We start from the raw sequence: 18,335 nt of genomic DNA on the forward strand, positions 1-18,335 counted from the left end.
ATGAAAATATGGAGAAGCTGCTAATGGTGTGGTTAATGGAGAAGTAGCTTGCAGGACATACAGTGATGAAGGCTATAATCTGCGAGAAGGCATGAGCTATTTACGCTGATTTGCTGCAGCGGACCCCAGGCACTTCAATGGACGCGGGATCAGGTGAGCCGTTTAAAGCCAGTCGGGGCTGGTTCGAAAATTTTAAAAAGAGGACCAGCATTCACTCTGTTGTCAGACATGGTGAGGAGCTAAAGGAGCTACAGACTCAGCAGCACACGGAGGTTTTGCAGGAAATAGATGACACGGAGGAGGAGGAGGTGGAGGATGAGGTTATCTCTGTAAGTGAGATAAAGGAAATGTTGGGAATGTGGGAGAAACTTTCAGACTTTATTCAAAAGAAACACCCAGAAAAAATTGCAACTGGGCGTGCCATAGAGCTATTTAATGACACTTGCCTAACTCATTTCAGAAATATTCTGAAAGGGAGGATGAAACAGATCTCATTGGACAGGTTTCTATCGAAAACTCCTGTAGATGAAAGTGATGAAAGCGTGGCGAAAAGGGCAAAAATCAGCAAATAAGATTCAGTTATTCAGTTATTCAGTTCATCCTTTCTCCTCCAACTCCATCAGCATCTTTAAGTCACTTTGATCTCCACGGTAAATGCTATACATTAAACTTAATAAAACAAGTTTATTGCACTACATTCTATTGTTCAGTATTGTGTTTTTATACAATATTTGCTATTTTTAAATACATTTTTCTTATTTAAAAACATTTAACAAAACAATCGCAGTGTTTTTTGGGTGTCCGGAACGGATTAATGGCATTTCAATTCATTGTAATGGTGAAAGTTGATTTGACATACAAGTAATTTGAGTTACGAGCTCCGTCACAGAACGAATTAAACTCGTAAGTCAAGGCACCACTGTACTTGGGACAGTTCCACAGCATAGAGAGTCCCAAATACCTCTTTCCTTTGGGGAACTTCCTGAGCTCACTTCCTCTTCCTTTATGTTCTCAATCATGTGTAACTGCCCTCTGTCTGTTTTGAACTTCACTTCTTTAGCTGGTTTCCACAATGACAATGTGTACGAAGACTTCTGTGGCCTTTAGCTTCTTCACTGGAGATTTGGGAAGTCACAGGGAGGGTCGGTCCCACAGGCAGCCCTGAGCATTACTGCACCAAGCTGACTGTCGTCCTTTAGAAGAGAAAGAGCTTATCCCCCCACACCCAGGAGGGAGAAACCGTGGGTGACACTTCATCAGTTAACTCCTTCTCCAAAAGGAAAGGGGCTGGTCTCTTTCAGGATGAGACCATTCAATACTATTGTTTTTATTTTTTAAAAAAGGAAACGAACTGCCCTCTCTCAATTTTGGCCTATCATGTGCACTTCATGCTAACACATTTTTCTTTGGAAACACAGGAAACAGACTCTCCGCTCTCCCTTGGGCCAGTTGTGCCCACATCCTAATATTATTTTTTATTTCTGAAGCAGAGGAAACAGACTGTCTTCCCTCCCTTTTAGCCAGTGGAGACCAGACCTGACCTGCATTTTGTTTTCTGTTTCATTCTCTAGGCAGACCAGGAAGTTTTCTTTAGGGTGTGTGTGTGGGGGGGGGGGGGGAGTGGAGGGGGCGGCACAGGGAGGGAATCTGCTGAGTCTGACTCTTTTGGCCTCTTATCTTTGGTTGTCAGGTGGCCCCACATGGCTCCCTTGTCTTCTCAGTCACTGATTTGACTCTGCTTCGTATAACCTGTGGTTGAGTCCTTCCAGTGTATTATTCATTTCAGATATTGAATTCTTCATTTCTTTCTAGTTCTTTCTTATGATTTGTATCTCTTTTTTGTTTTGTTTTGTTTTGTTTTGTTAATCCTCACTGGAAAATGCTTTTTCTTTTATTTTTTAAAATTCTTTATTGTTTAAAGTATTACATAAGTCTCTTTTTCTTCTATTGACTTCTCCCCACTCACTCCCATCCCCAAACAAATGACATGACCCCCATACTGTCTGTGTCCATTGCAGCCGTGGGCAAACTACGGCCCGCGGGCCGGATCCAGCCTGTTTGAAATGAATAAAACTAAAAAAAAAAAAAAAAAAAAAAAAGACCGTACCCTTTTATGTAATAATGTTTACTTTGAATTTATATTAGTTCACACAAACACTCCATCCATGCTTTTGTTCCGGCCCTCCGGTCCAGTTTAAGAACCCATTGTGGCCCTCGAGTCAAAAAGTTTGCCCACCCCTGGTCCATTGGCTCTGCTTATATGCATGCATACAAGTCCTTTGGCTGATCTCTTATCATCCCCCATGCCTTCACACTTATGTTGGACAGTCTGTTTGATGCCTCTATGACTCTGGCTCTATTTTTGTTCATCAGTTTATGTTGTTCCTTATATTCCAAAAATGAGTGAGATCATGTGATATCTATCTTTCTGCAACTGGCTTATTTCGCTTAGCATAATGCTCTCCAGGTCCATCCATGATGTTGCAAATGGTAAGAGTTCCTTCTTTTTTTACAGCATCATAGTATTCCATTGGGTAGATGTACCACAGGTTTTTACTTCATTCATCTTCTGATGGACACTTAGGCAATGTTCAAATCTTAGCTATTATAAATTGTGCTGTTTGAACGTAGAGGTGCATATATCCTTTCTGGCTGGTGTTTCTGATTTCTTGTGATATATTCCTAGAAATGGGATTACTGGGTAAAATGGGATTTCCATTTTTAATTTGTTGAGGAAACTCAAAACTGTTTTCCACAGTGGCTGCACTAGTCTCTATTCCCACCAGCAGTGCATGAGGTTTCCTTTTTCTTCACATCTTTGACAGCACTTGTCGTTTGTTGATTTGTTGATGATAGCCATTCTGACAGGTGTGAGATAGTACCTCATTGTCATTTTGATTTGCATCTCTCGGATGATTAGTGACTTTGAGAATGTTATCATATGTCTCTTGGTCTTCTGTGCATCCTCTTTTGAAAAGTGTCTGTTTAGGTCCTTTGCCCATTATTGGATTAGATTATTTATCTTCTTATTGTTAAGTGGTATCAATAACCTGTAAATTTTGGAGATTAAACTCTTATCATACATCGGTAAATATGTTCTCCCATGCAGATGCCTTTCCTGTTATTTTCTTAATGGTTTATTTTGCGGTGCAGAAGCTGTTTATTTTTATGTAGTCCCATCTGTTTATCTTTAGTTTCCATTGCCCTAGGAGCTGTATCAATAAAGATGTTGCTATGACATATGTCTGATAGTTTGCTGACTATGGATTCTTCTAAGATTTTTATGGTTTCCTGTGTTACATTTAAGTCTTTTATCCATTTTGAGTTTATTTTTGTGTATGGTGTATGTTGATGGTCTAGTTTCATTTTTTTTGTAAGTATCATCCAATTTTCCCAACATTATTTATTGAAGAGACTGTCTTGACTCCATTGTATGCTCTTGCCTTCTTTGTCAAATATTAATTGAACACAATGGCTTGGGTTGATTTCTGGGTTCTCTGGTGTGTTCCCTTAGTCTATGTCTGTTTTTGTGCCAGTACCGGGCAGTTTTGAGAACAGTGTCTTTGTAGTATAGTTTGATATCTGGTATTGTGATCCCTCCAACTTTGTTCTCCCTCCCCAGATTGCTATGGCCATTTGGGGTCTTTTTTTTTTATTCCATACAAATTTTTGGAGAGTTTGCTCTAGGTCTGTGAAATATGCCATTGGTATTTCAATGGGGGTTGCATTGAATCTATAGATTGCTAATGTAGTATGGATATTTTACTGATGTTGATTCTACAATCCATGAGGATGGTATATTCTTCCATTTATTTCTGTCTCCCTCTATCTCTTTTTTCAATATCCTGTAGTTTTCTGAGTTCAGTCCTTTTACCTCCTTAGTTAAATTTATTCTTTCAAAAAATATATTTCTTTATTGATTTCAGAGAGGAAGGGAGAAGGAGAGAGAGATAGAAACATCAATGATGAGAGCGAATCATCGATCAGCTGCCTCCTGCACACCCCTTATTGGGGACTGAGCCCACACCCAGCTATGTGCCTTGGCAAGAATCGAACCCAGGACCCTTTAGTCCGCAGGTCGACACTCCATCCACTAGCCAAGCCGGCTAGGGCTAAGTTTATTCTTAGGTATCTTATTTTTTTTGTTGCAATGGTAAATGGGATTTTTTTTTTTTTTAGTTTCTCCTTCTATGAGTTCCATATATATATATATATATATATATATATATATATATATATATATATCTCATATGCTAATTGTCCGTCCAACCCTTTGACTATTCGACCAGTCACTATGATGTGCACTGACCACCATAGGGCAGATGCTGTGACCGGTATGTTAGCTTCCTTCTGGGGTCTGTTCAATGGGGATTGGGCGAGATGAGCTGGACATGGCCTGGATTCCTCCCACAGTCCCTCTCAGACTGGCCAACCTGCTGGGCTCCCTCCCTGCCTGGCCAGCCCCGATCGGGACTGAGTGAGATGGGCCAGACCCACTCTGGAACCCTCCTGCGGTACCTTCCCTGCCCCAATTGTGAACCAGTGATGTCCCTTGACCTGGCCTGCACCTTCTCACAATCCAGGACCCCTCAGGGGAGGTTGGAGAGCCTTCATTTTTCAGATACTTCATGTTTTATGTTTGCTTAAAAACATAGATGAGACTGCTGTTTAAAACCACATGTTGGTTCCAAAACTCCTGGGAGTTTTAATCTGAAACTGGCCCCCATACAGAGGGCAGGGAAAGACTCAAAAGAGAAGCAGGCCATGGCAGATGGGTAGGTGGTAATTTAATAAGCTAAGAAATTTACTTACAAGGCTTGTGTTGGGTGGCCCAAAGACAAATCTTCTCTGCACTTGCCTGCCAGATTTGAAAAAATTATGTAGCTGGGCTGAGTCAGGTACACCATCCTGATGGTCTCAACAGCACATTACTATCTCAATTCTGTGTCCTTGAGGCAGCTCCTGGGAGGGAAAAGGCAACCTGAAGGCCCATTTGGTCCATGCTTCAGGTCAACTGGAGGTCACATCTTCTCCATGACCTTCCCCAGTGTAACAGGACACAATGGGTTCAAAGGAACACAGTCTTGGTGGAGAAAATGTTCTATTTTCAGTTGTAACAAGTAAGGAGACAGGGGAATATTTTTAAAAGCTCTGCTTCCCTAAGAGAGGTTTAGCCATTGCCTATATACACGGTTTGATTAATTACATGTTGATTTTTTCTTTGTAGCTGGCTAAACTCATCAGTAGTCATTAGGTCAAGTTCATCCACTAGAACTCCTCTGCAAAATACTGTGCCACATTTTAGCATTCAGTAAGAACTGCTCAGACTTGAGACTCTTGTCCATCTGTCACCAACACTCATGCATGGTGACCGGCTTTCACAATTTCATATGCCACCTTCTTCTTCTGCACTGTGCCCTGAGAGGTCAGCAACGGGCTTCAAAAGCATGGAAATGGCTCTTTTGGCAGCTGCTCTCCCATATGCCATAGCAAGAATACAATCACAAGTGAAAACACAGGTTAAGACACCAATTCCCAAAACCAGGGATAGCATTTTCCACTCAGAACAACATGACCCAAACCACTGACTTTGCAAATCTCTTGACCTGGGGGTCTGATCACTCAGGGAGTTGACTGGTATTCTCATGCGATTAAGCAAAGATGACACATTAATGGACTCATCAGGTATGAACACAAAATATTCTGGGGCAATGACAAATATTTCAGCTGTCAGGAGAGATAGTCTGGTGTCAGGAAACACTAGAGGGGATTTTCAAAAGAAACATTAATAATGGTCAGTGTATGTCTGAAAGAGAAAAGATGGTGGATATTGTTAAGAATTATCAATCAGGATTCTAGCAGCAGAGATGGACCACTCTAATTAGGAAATTGGGGGAAAGTCAAGTGCAAGGGCGTCCTATAAGCTGTGCATACAGGGTATGCAAGTGACAGGGGAGACTGCTGGCAACAGTGAGGAAATAGCACCCTAACCATAAAGGGGTGAAGATAACAGGAACCCAGAAAAAAAGTTGAGTAGAGATGGTGTGATTTTTGGCTTAGGGTTGCAGCTGATCAGAGATGGCTTTGCTGGGTGAGAGGCAGGAGAACAAATACCCCAACCTTGCTTTTCTACCCAGAAGAGATCTCCTGCTTGCACTTCCCATTGGCAGAAGCCAGGCCAAACTCAGAGATCCAAAGTAGTTCTCGCTTATGTTCTTAGAGAGAACAAAAGTCTTAAGATCTGGGCCATTCTTACTCAATGCTGCTCTTGCTAAATGTTCAAATACACCAGTCCAGCTATAAACAGGATGATCTTGACAAGAACTCAGCAGTATAACTGTAGCCAACTGCAAAGAGTGACCAACATGTAATTGACCAAACAGTGTAAGAAATGGCCAAGCCTCCCTTTGAGGAGACAGAGGTTTTTATATGAATCCCATGTTTCCTTAATTTGCTTCAAGTAAATGAAACTGCCTTGGGACAACCATGTCTCCTTCTTGAATACAACACCCTAAGTGGAGAACCTTCGGGTTGGGTAACAATGTGATCCACATAGATCAGCCTCCTGGGGTACAGAACTAGGATGAAGGAGGGCAAAGGATGGATCTGCAGAGGCAAAGGAAAAATATTTGGCAGAGAAAAGATTCTTAAGTTAATGTTTTAATAGATATTTAAAGTTAGGGACCGTAAAAAGGAAAGAGGGAAAAAAACAGTAAGAAAATTTCATAACTCCCAGATGTCCATGTGTTACTGGACAGGGACCGGCCCAAAGTGGATCTGCCTCAGGCTGGCCTGTAGTGTTTGGGTTCCTTTCCTTTTTTTTTTTTTTTTAAATTAATCTTTATTGTTGACAGTATTAGATATGTCCTCCTTTTTACCCCATAGTGTGTGGGTTCTTGATTTGGCACAGGAAAGATTTCAAAACACAAGTCCAGGTGATTTTGAGAGTATGTTTATTAAAGCTGCCATCAGTGAAATAAAAGAAAGGGTTAGGGTAGAAGAAGCCACAAGAGAGTGCCTAGGTGGGGCTGCTTTGGCTCTGGAAATGTTTTAGGAAAGAACTGAGCCAAGGCGGGTCTGCTTCAGCTCACTGGGAAGTCAGGGAAAAGGGGGCCTTGGAGACAGGATCAAGGGCTGAGTCTGGGTCCAGCTGCCACTGCCCACTGCTCTGCTGACTGCAAGTCTCTCATGGGGAACCTTAGCATTTAAAAAGAAATAAAAAGTTCATACCTGACCCTAACTGGTTAGGTTCAGTGGATAGAGCATCAGCCTGTGGACTGAAAGGTCTCAAGTTCAATTCCGGTCAAGGGCATGTACCTTGGTTGCAGGCACATCCCCTGTAGGAGGTGTGCAGGAGGCAGCTGATCGATGTTTCTCTCTCATCAATGTTTCTAACTCTCTATCTCTCTCCCTTCCTCTCTGTAAAAAATCAATAAAATATATTTTTTAAAAAAAGTTCATGCCTGAAAAGGGGCATGGGCCTGCTCTAAAGCAGTGAGCTTATTTATTTATTTATTTAATTTTAAAAATATATACTTTATTGATGTTTTACAGAGAGAAAGGGAGAGGGATAGAGAGTCAGAAACATCAATCAGCTGCCTCCTGCACACTCCCTACTGGGTATGTGCCTGTAACCAAGGTATATGCCCTTGACTGGAATTGAACCCGGGACCCTTGAGTCCACAGGCCAGCACTCTATCCACTGAGCCAAACCAGTTATGGCTAAAGCAGTGAGCTTTTGTCCTGAAGGTTTTCTATCCCTATCCTTTGATTTTTGTTTTTGTTTTTTTATCAGCTTTCCAGGTGCATTTGTATATGCCGATGCATCAAAATGAGTGTATGGTGGAGTTTGGAATTATTCTTTGATCTGTTTTACTTTTATCTTAGGTCTGTCTGGCTTTAATGGGTTTTTGTTATTTGTTCCCTGACTTCTTCTACCCTCGGGGTTAGCTGGCACAAATGGCTTTACTGGGTCTTTGTGCTCTACTTCCTAGACCAGGGTGATGTAAGCTATGTGTCCTCTGGTTAGAGAGGAGAATATAAACCATTTGCTCTCAAGTGCCCTTGCTTGGTGAAGATAAAGTTTTGTGATTCACAAGCTGGCTGCAAGATACCCAAACAGACTGATCTTATTCAATTTTCTTGTCTCAGTTTCCCCATCCCACTTGCCCAGGAATTTTTCGAGCTTCTTATTATCCTGCCTCACATGGACAACAGAACCATCTTGCTGGAGAAGCCTGCTGCTTCACTAACAAGGGGATCAGAGACATGGACTAAACTAATGTGCATCAACAGTGGTGCTAACACTGATATATGAAGGATTTCTCATTTGAATTGTCCTAAATTGAGCCTGTGAAATCTCCATAATATATTATTTTATGATTATGCCATTTTCTAGCTTCTTCAGTTTGTTGGCATTGTGGGGATTGGTGGGGAATGAGCTGGGAGGATGCTTCTGGTTAGCTGTCACTGCATAACAAACCATCCCAAAGACTAGTGGTTTAAAGCAACAACAATCATTTATTTTTCTTTTGAAACCTGGGCAGTGGGGGTGGCCCATCCTTGCTCTTTGCTGCTTCATCTGAGGTGGCTCAGTTGGCAGCTGGAGAATCTGCTTCAACCTTGCCCTACTAGCATGGCTGGCAAGTTGTTTCTGTGGCAGATGAAAGAGCAGCCAGGGGAGAGAGCCAGTGATGTCATGTCATCTTCATGTGGACTTGATGGACAACTTGGGCTTCCTCACCACATGGTGGCCAAGTGACAGGGGCACGTACCCCAGAGAGCAAGGAGGCATCCTCCCTATCTAACTTTAGAAGTCACAGCCATCCACTATTTGCCAAATCAGTCACAAAGCCCATGAAATTGCAAGGCAGTGACACAGACCCCTATAACTCAACAAAAGGAAAAGCAAGCTGAGATTATAAGAAGAATAGGTGGAGTGGAAGATACTATTATAACCATTTTTTGAAAATACAATCTTCCACAGTAACAAATCATGGCAAATTAAAAAGAAAAAAAGAAAATTTACACTACTTGAAAAAGCTATGCCATAGATTTGAAAGCATATTTCTAATCCTTTGTACAATATCTGCAAATATATTCCTTTCAGCTTGTTCCCTTATATCTTTAATTCGTTCTTCATACTTCATCTTTAGGGATTTTATTTTTTTCTCTTTAGCTTCCTGTGATATTTTCCCCTGATCACATTCCTCTTCTGTTAGTTTAATTTCCTTATCCAATTGCTCAGCATAGATTTTCTTCAAGGCTTCTGCCTGGCGTTTCAGCTTTTCATCTGTGTCCTTGTATATGGCATCAGAAAAGTGAGCCCCCTTGTTCTCCTGCACCATTTCCTCTATCATCTTCACCAGCTCCTGCAGTTGAGCTTCCTTCTCAGCTTCATCTGCATTCTTGTTATTGAAGGCACAGCAGCGGGACCCACACTCCTTGATGATGTTTTTTAGGCTCACATCTGATTCATCTAAAAACTCACTCAGTGTCTTACCATCCAAATCATCTTTGCGAGTGAACAACATGATCATGTGCTTCATGGCCGCCACCCCAAAGATGGCCTTGATCAATGCAACCGTTCTCTGTTCCTCCTCCGTGTGGCGGGCCAGCGGTAGTACCAGGATGATGGCATGAGGCCCAGGGCAGGAGAAGAGGACACACCTGCTGATTTCCTCACAGGTGGTCTGTAGTTTCTCCTTGGTGTCAAAGAGCCCTGGGGTGTCCACGACAAGAAGGTTCCTCCCCTTCCATTGGCGTTCTTTTTTCTGACATTCCTTGGTAACAGCGTGGGGAGAAATTTTAGATTCAAATTCTCTTTTCCCAATGATGGTGTTTCCTGTTGCACTTTTCCCACTTCCAGTTTTCCCCACCAGAACAATCCTCAGAGTGTTGTCCTGAAGGCCAGCCATGTTTGTTTCAAGAGGTTCTGTGCTTTAGGCTTCCACAAGACCTTATGGAAGGGAGGAGAGTGGAGAAAGGTCAATTTAGCTAAGTGGGAACCATTCCCAACCCCTTTTCTTCGTTCTTTTCCTCCATGAAAATTTGTAATGGTCTATTGCTCATTACAAGAATGGAGAGAAGACACAGTTCAATTATTATGGAAAAATAATAGAGCAGAGTCTCCCCCAAAAAGAGTACAAGGTCCAGATCCTTTCACAGGGAAACTCACTTCAGTCTTTAAGGATCTGATCATCTCAGTGTGATGTGAGCTATTCCTGGTCATATTAAAAAAAGAGGGAAATCTTTCAATTCTTATACGAATCAAGTGTTATAGTGATCCCAAAGGCTAACAAAGACTTCACCAATAAGTAAAGCTACAGATGTGTCTCATTTGGAAATATTAATACAAAATTTTTAAATAAATTATTTGACACTAAAAAAGTAATACCCCATGATTTTATGATTTATTTCAGAAATACTAGGATGACTCATTATGGGAATTTTGATCATAAGCTTTTCCCCTATAAGTGATAAAAAGTGGATTATAAAGTCTTTGTAGGAAGAAAAAAAACAGATACTTCCCTAACATGATTTTATATAACTAAAGTTAATTTTTTGGGTCTGCATCTTTTTTCACGCAGGTGACAAACAGTGGCTTATAAAGTTAAGTACCACATTATAATCTTCAAATAATGGATTGTAAGGTTCATTTGGATGAATAAAAAAGAAAGTTATCTGGAACTATTAAGAAAAACAACAAGAAGGGAGGACTAGCTCTTTCTGGAGTCAAGCATCATAGTTTCGATGATTAAAGCAGTATGATGTTGGTTCATAGATAAAGAGAACAGTGAAATAAAAGCAGAAAATTCAGAAATAGACCAAATTAATCAGACTCTATTCATTTATATTCCATTCCTTTATGTTACAGTTAGATTCAGTAAGGCAGCATCTCATGTCAATGGGAGGAAGATGGACTAATAAAGAAACTTTGGGGTAACTGTAAACCATTTGGAAAAAGATAAAACTACATTTATTCCCTCATGCCATTCAAATTCCAGATTGATTAGATGTTTAAATGTAAAAAACGAATGCATATAAATAATAGAAAAAATCATGAGTAATTTTTTTGTAAAATAAGGAAAATATTTATAATATTTGAAAAAGAATAAGGAAAAAGATTAATAAGTATGATTACATGAAAATCTCACACATAATGTAGGGGGAAAAAATCGTAGACAAATTAAAGCAAAAATGTCACACCAGGGAAAGAAACATTTTCCAACTTATATCAAAGGGGTGAATATTTCTGTTATAGGTATAAAAGATCAATAGAAGGACTTATATGCATGCATATAAACATAGCCAGTGGACACAAGACACTGAGGGTTTGGGTAAGAGCTTGTGCCGGGGTAGGGGAGGCCAGGGGAAGGTCAATGGGGAGAAGAAGAAGACATATGTACTACTATTTGTAATACTTTAAAAAAGTAAATAAAATTTTAAAAATTTAAGAAGAACAGAAACAAAAACCCTACAACTCAATAGAAAATGGACCAAGATATAGGAATAAACACCCAGAGAAAAAGAAATTAAAGTGTGTCTTGAATATATCAAAATATATTAACATACACTCATAATAGGGAAAATAAATCAAAGCACAAAAAGTAAAATAAATTAAAATTACACCTCTATTTCTGAGGTGAGATACTATTTCTCACCGCTAGGTTAGGCAACAATCCAAATATTTGCTGGCCTAATCTGTAGGTAAAGGTATGGCAAAAGCAGGGCCTCTCTTGCATGGCTGGTGAGAATGGAAAAACAGTCTAAACTCTACAGAGAAGTTAGCACTGTGCTGCAAAAGTAGATAGGCATTTTCCCTTTGATTATCAAGCCCCAATTTTAGGATTCTTCCTAAACTACACTGACAAAAGAATAGAAAAAAAATACATAAACCTATTTATTGCTTCATGCTTTGTAAAAGCAAAAAGCCAAAAACCTATAAAATGGCCATTTGTAGGAATAAACTAAGGTATATTCACATATATTACAGTGAAGACTATCCAACTGTGAAAAGGAGTGAGATGTGTCTCTATGTACCAGCATGGAGAGATCTCCAGGATGTATCATTAAGTGAAACAAAGCAAAACAAAAAAACAAAGTGAAGAAAATAATGTAGAATTTACCTACCATTTCTCTAATAAGAGGAATATGAATTACATATGTAAAACATAATATATTTTTTTCATATATATGAAAAGGTAATAGGATACTCTGAAAACTAAAGCAACAAAACATTATTTACATGAGAATGGGAGAAGCAGGGTAGAGGTGACAGGGACAGAAGCTGAAAACTAGATGTTTTTGTTACACTAAGATTTCATAGCTTTGATCTTGAAACCATGTAGGTAGTTTACATAATTATACAACAAAAGTTATGTTTTAAGATATTGAAAGCAAATGAAACGAACAAATCTAATTGCATTTTATATGGTTGATAAACCACATAAGAAATTGGTCCAAGTAACTTGAAAATGCAATAATTTCATTGTGTATATCTAGAAGGGTTGTACTAAGGCCCCCCCGCAAAAAAAAAATCAAAACCTGAATTAAAATTTTTTTCAAAAAAAAATCCTATTTTTAGTGTTGTGTGTGTGTGTGTGTGTGTGTACTTTTGAAGTCCATTGAAAAGGCATAGAGTTCATGATGAGCCCAGTGACAAAGAGCACCCTTAGTGACCAAAGTGTAGTCTTCAAATGCCATTCATTTCCCACCAAACAATTAGGGTTCTAAGGAGAAAGTATTGATTTTAGGAGTAGGCAGGAAATATCTGAGTTGAGTCTACACTCTCTTGTCAACTAGAAAGCCAGGATGCTCTAAAAAATCTCCAGGGATTTATCAAAAGGACTTATGAGTCAACTTCAAGAGAATCCAACTGGACAAAGATGGTACAATTTGAGTATCAATAATAATTCCAATGAATCAAATATGTTGAAATCCATGAGTTCATAGCAAGGCCTTCTTCTTTTTTTAAAATATATTTTATTGATTTTTTTACAGAGAGGAAGGGAGAGGGATAGAGAGTTAGAAACATTGATGAGAGAGAAACATCGATCAGCTGCCTCCTGCACACCCCTTACTGGGGATGTGCCCACAACCAAAGTACATGCCCTTGACTGGAATCGAACCTGGGACCTTTGAGTCCGCAGGCCAACGCTCTATCCACTGAACCAAACCGGTCAGGGAAAGGCCTTATTCTTAAAAGTAGTTCATAACCCCATTGGGAGCCTGCGAGGAAAGCATTTCATTGTTCTGAACATAGACAAAAAAAGGGGAAAGGATCAAGCCTTCTGATGGAAGTTGACAGCTGCACCCATGAAGCATTCCCACCAAAAAACAGTCAAACCTGAATCTGATCAAATGTCTTCTTTAAAATAAATTCACACAAAACACCAGAACTAGATGAGCAGGTGAAATCACACCGTGAGGATGAAATCAACAAAATGTACCTTGCCTGGTTCTGTTGGATAAAAGGCTTCCCTTTTCTCACCAGAGAAATTTCCCAGAAAGTAACAGGGAAGGTTGGAAACCTACATATTAAGATAAATTTAAGAGAAATCAAACAACTGCGATTTATGGATCTTATTTGGACCTGACTTCAAACAATTTTTTAAATTATGAGACAATCAGAGAAATCTGCGTGCAACTGGTAATTTTCTAAAATTTCTACTTGCTTTTTGAAGTCTGATTATGTTAATATTTTAAATGGTTTCAAATATTTACTGAAACAATGTCTGATGAATGCTTAAAAAAAATGTGGGGTGTGTAGGGAGTAGTGAGTACATAGATGAAACAAAATTGGCATTATTGGTAATCATTGAAGCCTGGTGTAAGTACATGGAAGTTCTTTGTACTAGTCTCTTTATCATTGAATAAGTTAAAAATTTTTCCACAATAAAAATTTAAACCTGTGTAATGAAACCACTATCAAATATTCTATACTAAGCACCCTTATAGTTAAACCTTGATTGTTGTAGCTAATCCCAGGGAGGGTTTGACCTCCAGGCCAAGTGGCTATGAGAATCAGCTGTGTCAGCAGTGAGGGAACTTCTGTCCTCTAGGGAGGTGCTAATCTAGCCTTTGCCTGAGGATATCCAGCAAATGCCTCTGTGCAGGGCTTGGGCAGGGCAGGTCGCACAGGATCAACAGGATGGGCCGGAGAGAGCAGTTATGGCGGCTCTCAGTCCTGTCCCCAGGGGCTCTGCTTCTCTGAGTCCCAGCACCCGCTGCAAAGCTCGGAGAGAAAGCTGCACTCACTCTGACCGAAGCCAGACAGTCCTGCTTCTCCCATTTGAGTCTGGGTCCCTAAAGACTCGCCTGTATCTGGAGCTCAGAGTCTGCGACTCCCTCCCGATTGAAAACGCCAACCACGCCCTCCACCACCAGCCCGCTCCGCACACTCCGCACCTCAGAATTTGACTTCAGCACTGCGTCTCCTCTGAGTGTCCGTATGCGTTTCTCTTTCCTCCTAGTTGTAGGACTTCCACTCAGCCAGCGTTCCTGTGGTTCTGGGTGATGTCCCTTCCGTCTTTTAGTTTCACTTTGGAAGTAGTTGTTCAAAGCAGCAAACTCCTGCGTTAACCTATGCCGCCATCTTGGTTCTCGATTAGCTACAACAATCAAGGTTTAACTATAATACTGCAAACAAAGACCACTAGGGGGTGCACCAAGGAAGCATAACAAAATGCGGAGACAAAGAAACAGGACAAAATTGTCAATGGAAGATATAGAGTTCAGAACCACACTTTTAAGGTCTCTCAAGAACTGTTTAGAAGCCGCCGATAAAGTTAATGAGATCTACAAGAAAACTAATGAGACCCTCGATATTATGTTGGGGAACCAACTAGGAATTAAGCACACACGGACTGAAATAATGAATATTATACAGACTCCTGACAGCAGACCAGAGGAGCGCAAGAATCAAGTCAATGATTTGAAATGCGAGGAAGCAAAAAACACCCAACGGGAAAAGCAAAATGAAAAAAGAATCCAAAAATGCGAGGATAGTGTAAGGAGCCTCTGGGACAGCTTCAAGCGTACCAACATCAGAATTATAGGGGTGCCAGAAGATGAGAGGGAACAAGATATTGAAAACCTATTTGAAGAAATAATGACAGAAAACTTCCCCCACCTGGTGAAAGAAATGGACTTACAGGTCCAAGAAGCGCAGAGAACCCCAAACAAAAGGAATCCAAAGAGGACCACACCAAGACACATCATAATTAAAATGCCAAGAGCAAAAGACAAAGAGAGAATCTTAAAAGCAGCAAGAGAAAGAAACCCAGTTACCTACAAGGGAATACCCATACGACTGTCAGCTGATTTCTCAACAGAAACTTTGCAGTCCAGAAGGGAATGGCAAGAAATATTCAAAGTGATGAATAGCAAGAACCTACAACCAAGATTACTTTATCCAGCAAAGCTATCATTCAGAATTGAAGGTCAGATAAAGAGCTTCACAGATAAGGAAAAGCTAAAGGAATTCATCACCACCAAACCAGTATTATATGAAATGCTGAAAGGTCTCCTTTAAGAAGAAGAAGAAGAAAAAGATAGATACTAATTATGAACAACAAACATGTATCTATCAACAAGTGAATCTAAGAATCAAGTGAACAAATAATCTGGTGATCATAATAGAATCAGGGGCATAGAAAGGGAATGGACTGACTATTCTTGTGGGGGAAAGGGGTGTGGGAGATTCGGGAAGAGACTGGACAAAAATCGTGCACCTATGGATGAGGACAGTGGGTGGGGAGTGAGAGTGGAGGGTGGGGCGGGAACTGGGAGGAGGGGAGTTATGGGGGGGGGGAAAGAGGAACAAATGTAATAATCTGAACAATAAAGATTTAATTAAAAAAAATGAAAAAAAATATTCTATACTAAGCACCCTGATAAATGTCTTATACATTATCTCACGTACTGCCACAAAATGCTAATTTTATTTTTCCAACTTTTAAATAAGGACATTGTTGTGGCTCAAAAATACTTAGACATTTGCCCATGGTCACGGTGCCAACAGTTATCAGGCAGAGAAGGGATCCAATTCAAAGTCCGTCTGACTACCACTTCCCTCCTAACCAATGCGCACAACAGCCTCTTCTTAGTTTCTTCTCAGGCCCATGATTCTAAAATCCCATACAGTAAGAGTTAGAACAAGAGAGGACAGGGAAGGAAGTCCACATTCTTTACAGAATGGAGAACTGGCACGAAGCCTGTAACTACGAAGTTAACAGGAGGGTTTCACATACATTGTTCCTCCAGAATAGCCAACCCTCTCCCCATGACACCCCCTCCTCACCTCACATGTCACACTACTGGGGTCACAGTTTCTACTAAATGATGGGAAGGATTCAGCAACCTGCAGTTTAGATTTCCTCTGCCCTTAGTGATGTGGGCAACCCCTAGAGTCATAACACCCTGGGATCCCGCTTCTTTTTCAATAAAAAGAGGGAGTTAGACAGGGTTGTCTCTAAATTGCCTTTGAGCTCTAAAGAACTGCCTTGGGGGCACTCATTTCCTATCCAGGGAAGAGGAGGGCTTATCAGGCAGCCCTCAGTGTCTATCACAGCAGTAAATGCATGAAGGTGCACAAGTAAGCACAAATGTGTCTTGTTTAAATGAGACATGTAACATTGTGCTAATAAAACTCCTGACTCCCCTTTCTACCATGTGCCACTACCCTCTGAAAGCACTCCACCCCCCACTGTGCTGCTGGCACAGAAACAGGTCTCTCCTGAGACCAGAGCCCATACCCTGCACACTCCCTGAACCTACGGACCTCACAGCTGTTCCACTCAGGACCCCTTCTCAGCTAGACTCACCTTCTTTACCACGAGTTGATGAGCTCTCAGGTTTTCTCCAAATAATCTCTTTGAGTGTGGGCTTTTGCTTTGACTGAGGATGAAGTGTTTGCGTCCTTTTAACCCGCTGAGCCAGGAAGCACAGATGGGGTGGAGTCAGTGAAGGAACTGTTTGCCTTTAAAAAGACAGTCACATTGTCCCTGATTTGGTGAGTGCTTCAGATTAGCCAAATTGAAACCTTTTCCTCCTTGTGCCCAATCTCGCACCAAAATTTCGAAAGCTATAGTGGGTGTTTTCGGTTATAGTGGTGGACCCACAACACCCTATTAAAAGACCTAAACCTTGCCCAGAAAGCCAGGCACAACCTCTGTCATCTTCCCTGGTGTAGTGGGAGACTGTGGGGTCATTCTGGAAGAAGGAAGTTGGGTATGTGACTTCGTGAATCCTCAGGTGTTCACTAGGGATGGCATAATATGGGTTTTGGGTCTATTCTTTCAGGAGGGTCTCATGTTAATCATTTAGAAATTAACAGGACTCAGTAACAAAGCCAAAGTAGTCTAAACCACTGGGAGCCATGGAGAAAAGAGGAGAGGAGTCCTGGAAAAATATTCTCCAGTAAACATGCAGGCTCTGTTTTTTGTTTTTTTTTCATATGGATCCTGCAAGATTGAAAGTTTGTATGACCTGACAACTAAACATGCACCTGAGGAATAAATGCAACTTTCCCTCCTAATCTTCCTACCTTCTCTCACCCCAGAACCAGACAGAGTCAGCTTACTCTAGATTTACCAGTGGATGGATCCTCTAGGCTCTGAAAATTGTTTTTAGGTGAGATACAGGCTGCCAAAGCTCTCATGGTTCACGAGATTTTCTAGTGAACCATGAACCATGAACCATCACCATGAAAATACTGAGTTTTTATTATATACTAGTGACCCAGTGCACGGATTCGTGCACATTGAAAGGATATTAATTAGAAGGTGGCCGGCAAGGCAGGACTGGGTTGGACAGGCAAACATGTCCTGGAGCCAACCTCCCATGGTTCCTCCCCTCCTGCCCACACCTGGGGCTGCACCACGGGCTCGAAGGGCATCTGCAGAGTGAGTGGGATACATCCAGCAGGTGGAGTCTCTGGGACTGTCCTGCAGGGATGGGCTGAAACCAGCTCTCTGTCATCCCCCGAGAGGTCCTGGAGTGTGAGAGCTCCTTCCTCTCTGGTTCCAGGTTGTGTCACCCAAGAACTGCAGCTGCCAAGTCATGGCAGTTCAGCAGCTCCTCTGCTGAATGTCTTCCCCCTGGTGGTTAGTGCACGTCATACCCTCTGGCACAGCCGTGGGCAAACTACGGCCCTTGGGCCGGATCCGGCCCGTTTGAAATGAATAAAACTAAAAAAAAAAAAAAGACCGTACCCTTTTATGTAATGATGTTTACTTTGAATTTATATTAGTTCACACAAACACTCCATCCATGCTTTTGTTCCGGCCCTCCAGTCCAGTTTAAGAACCCATTGTGGTCCTTGAGTCAAAAAG

The 18,335-nt window shown here is 41.1% G+C and overlaps 2 protein-coding genes and 1 pseudogene across 7 annotated transcripts in view; 1 reads left to right on the forward strand and 2 right to left on the reverse strand.

Moving 5' to 3' along the window:
- LOC132242645 (GTPase IMAP family member 4-like) overlaps positions 1-16,898 on the reverse strand; it is a 63,269-nt pseudogene extending 46,371 nt beyond the window's left edge.
- Positions 1-18,335, forward strand: part of LOC132242638 (GTPase IMAP family member 6-like) — a 464,769-nt gene that overhangs the window by 380,680 nt on the left and 65,754 nt on the right. The gene's annotated exons all lie outside the window — the stretch shown is intronic.
- LOC132242652 (GTPase IMAP family member 7-like) lies at positions 7,596-16,902 on the reverse strand. Its single transcript, XM_059711581.1, has 2 exons — positions 16,827-16,902; positions 7,596-9,958 (listed from the first exon to the last, which is right to left on the reverse strand). The coding sequence occupies exon 2, from the start codon at positions 9,915-9,917 to the stop codon at positions 9,030-9,032; it is 888 nt and encodes a 295-aa protein (XP_059567564.1). The 5' UTR covers positions 9,918-9,958; positions 16,827-16,902; the 3' UTR covers positions 7,596-9,029.

This window comes from Myotis daubentonii, chromosome 10, assembly GCF_963259705.1.
Source record: "Myotis daubentonii chromosome 10, mMyoDau2.1, whole genome shotgun sequence".
Lineage (NCBI taxonomy): Eukaryota > Metazoa > Chordata > Mammalia > Chiroptera > Vespertilionidae > Myotis > Myotis daubentonii.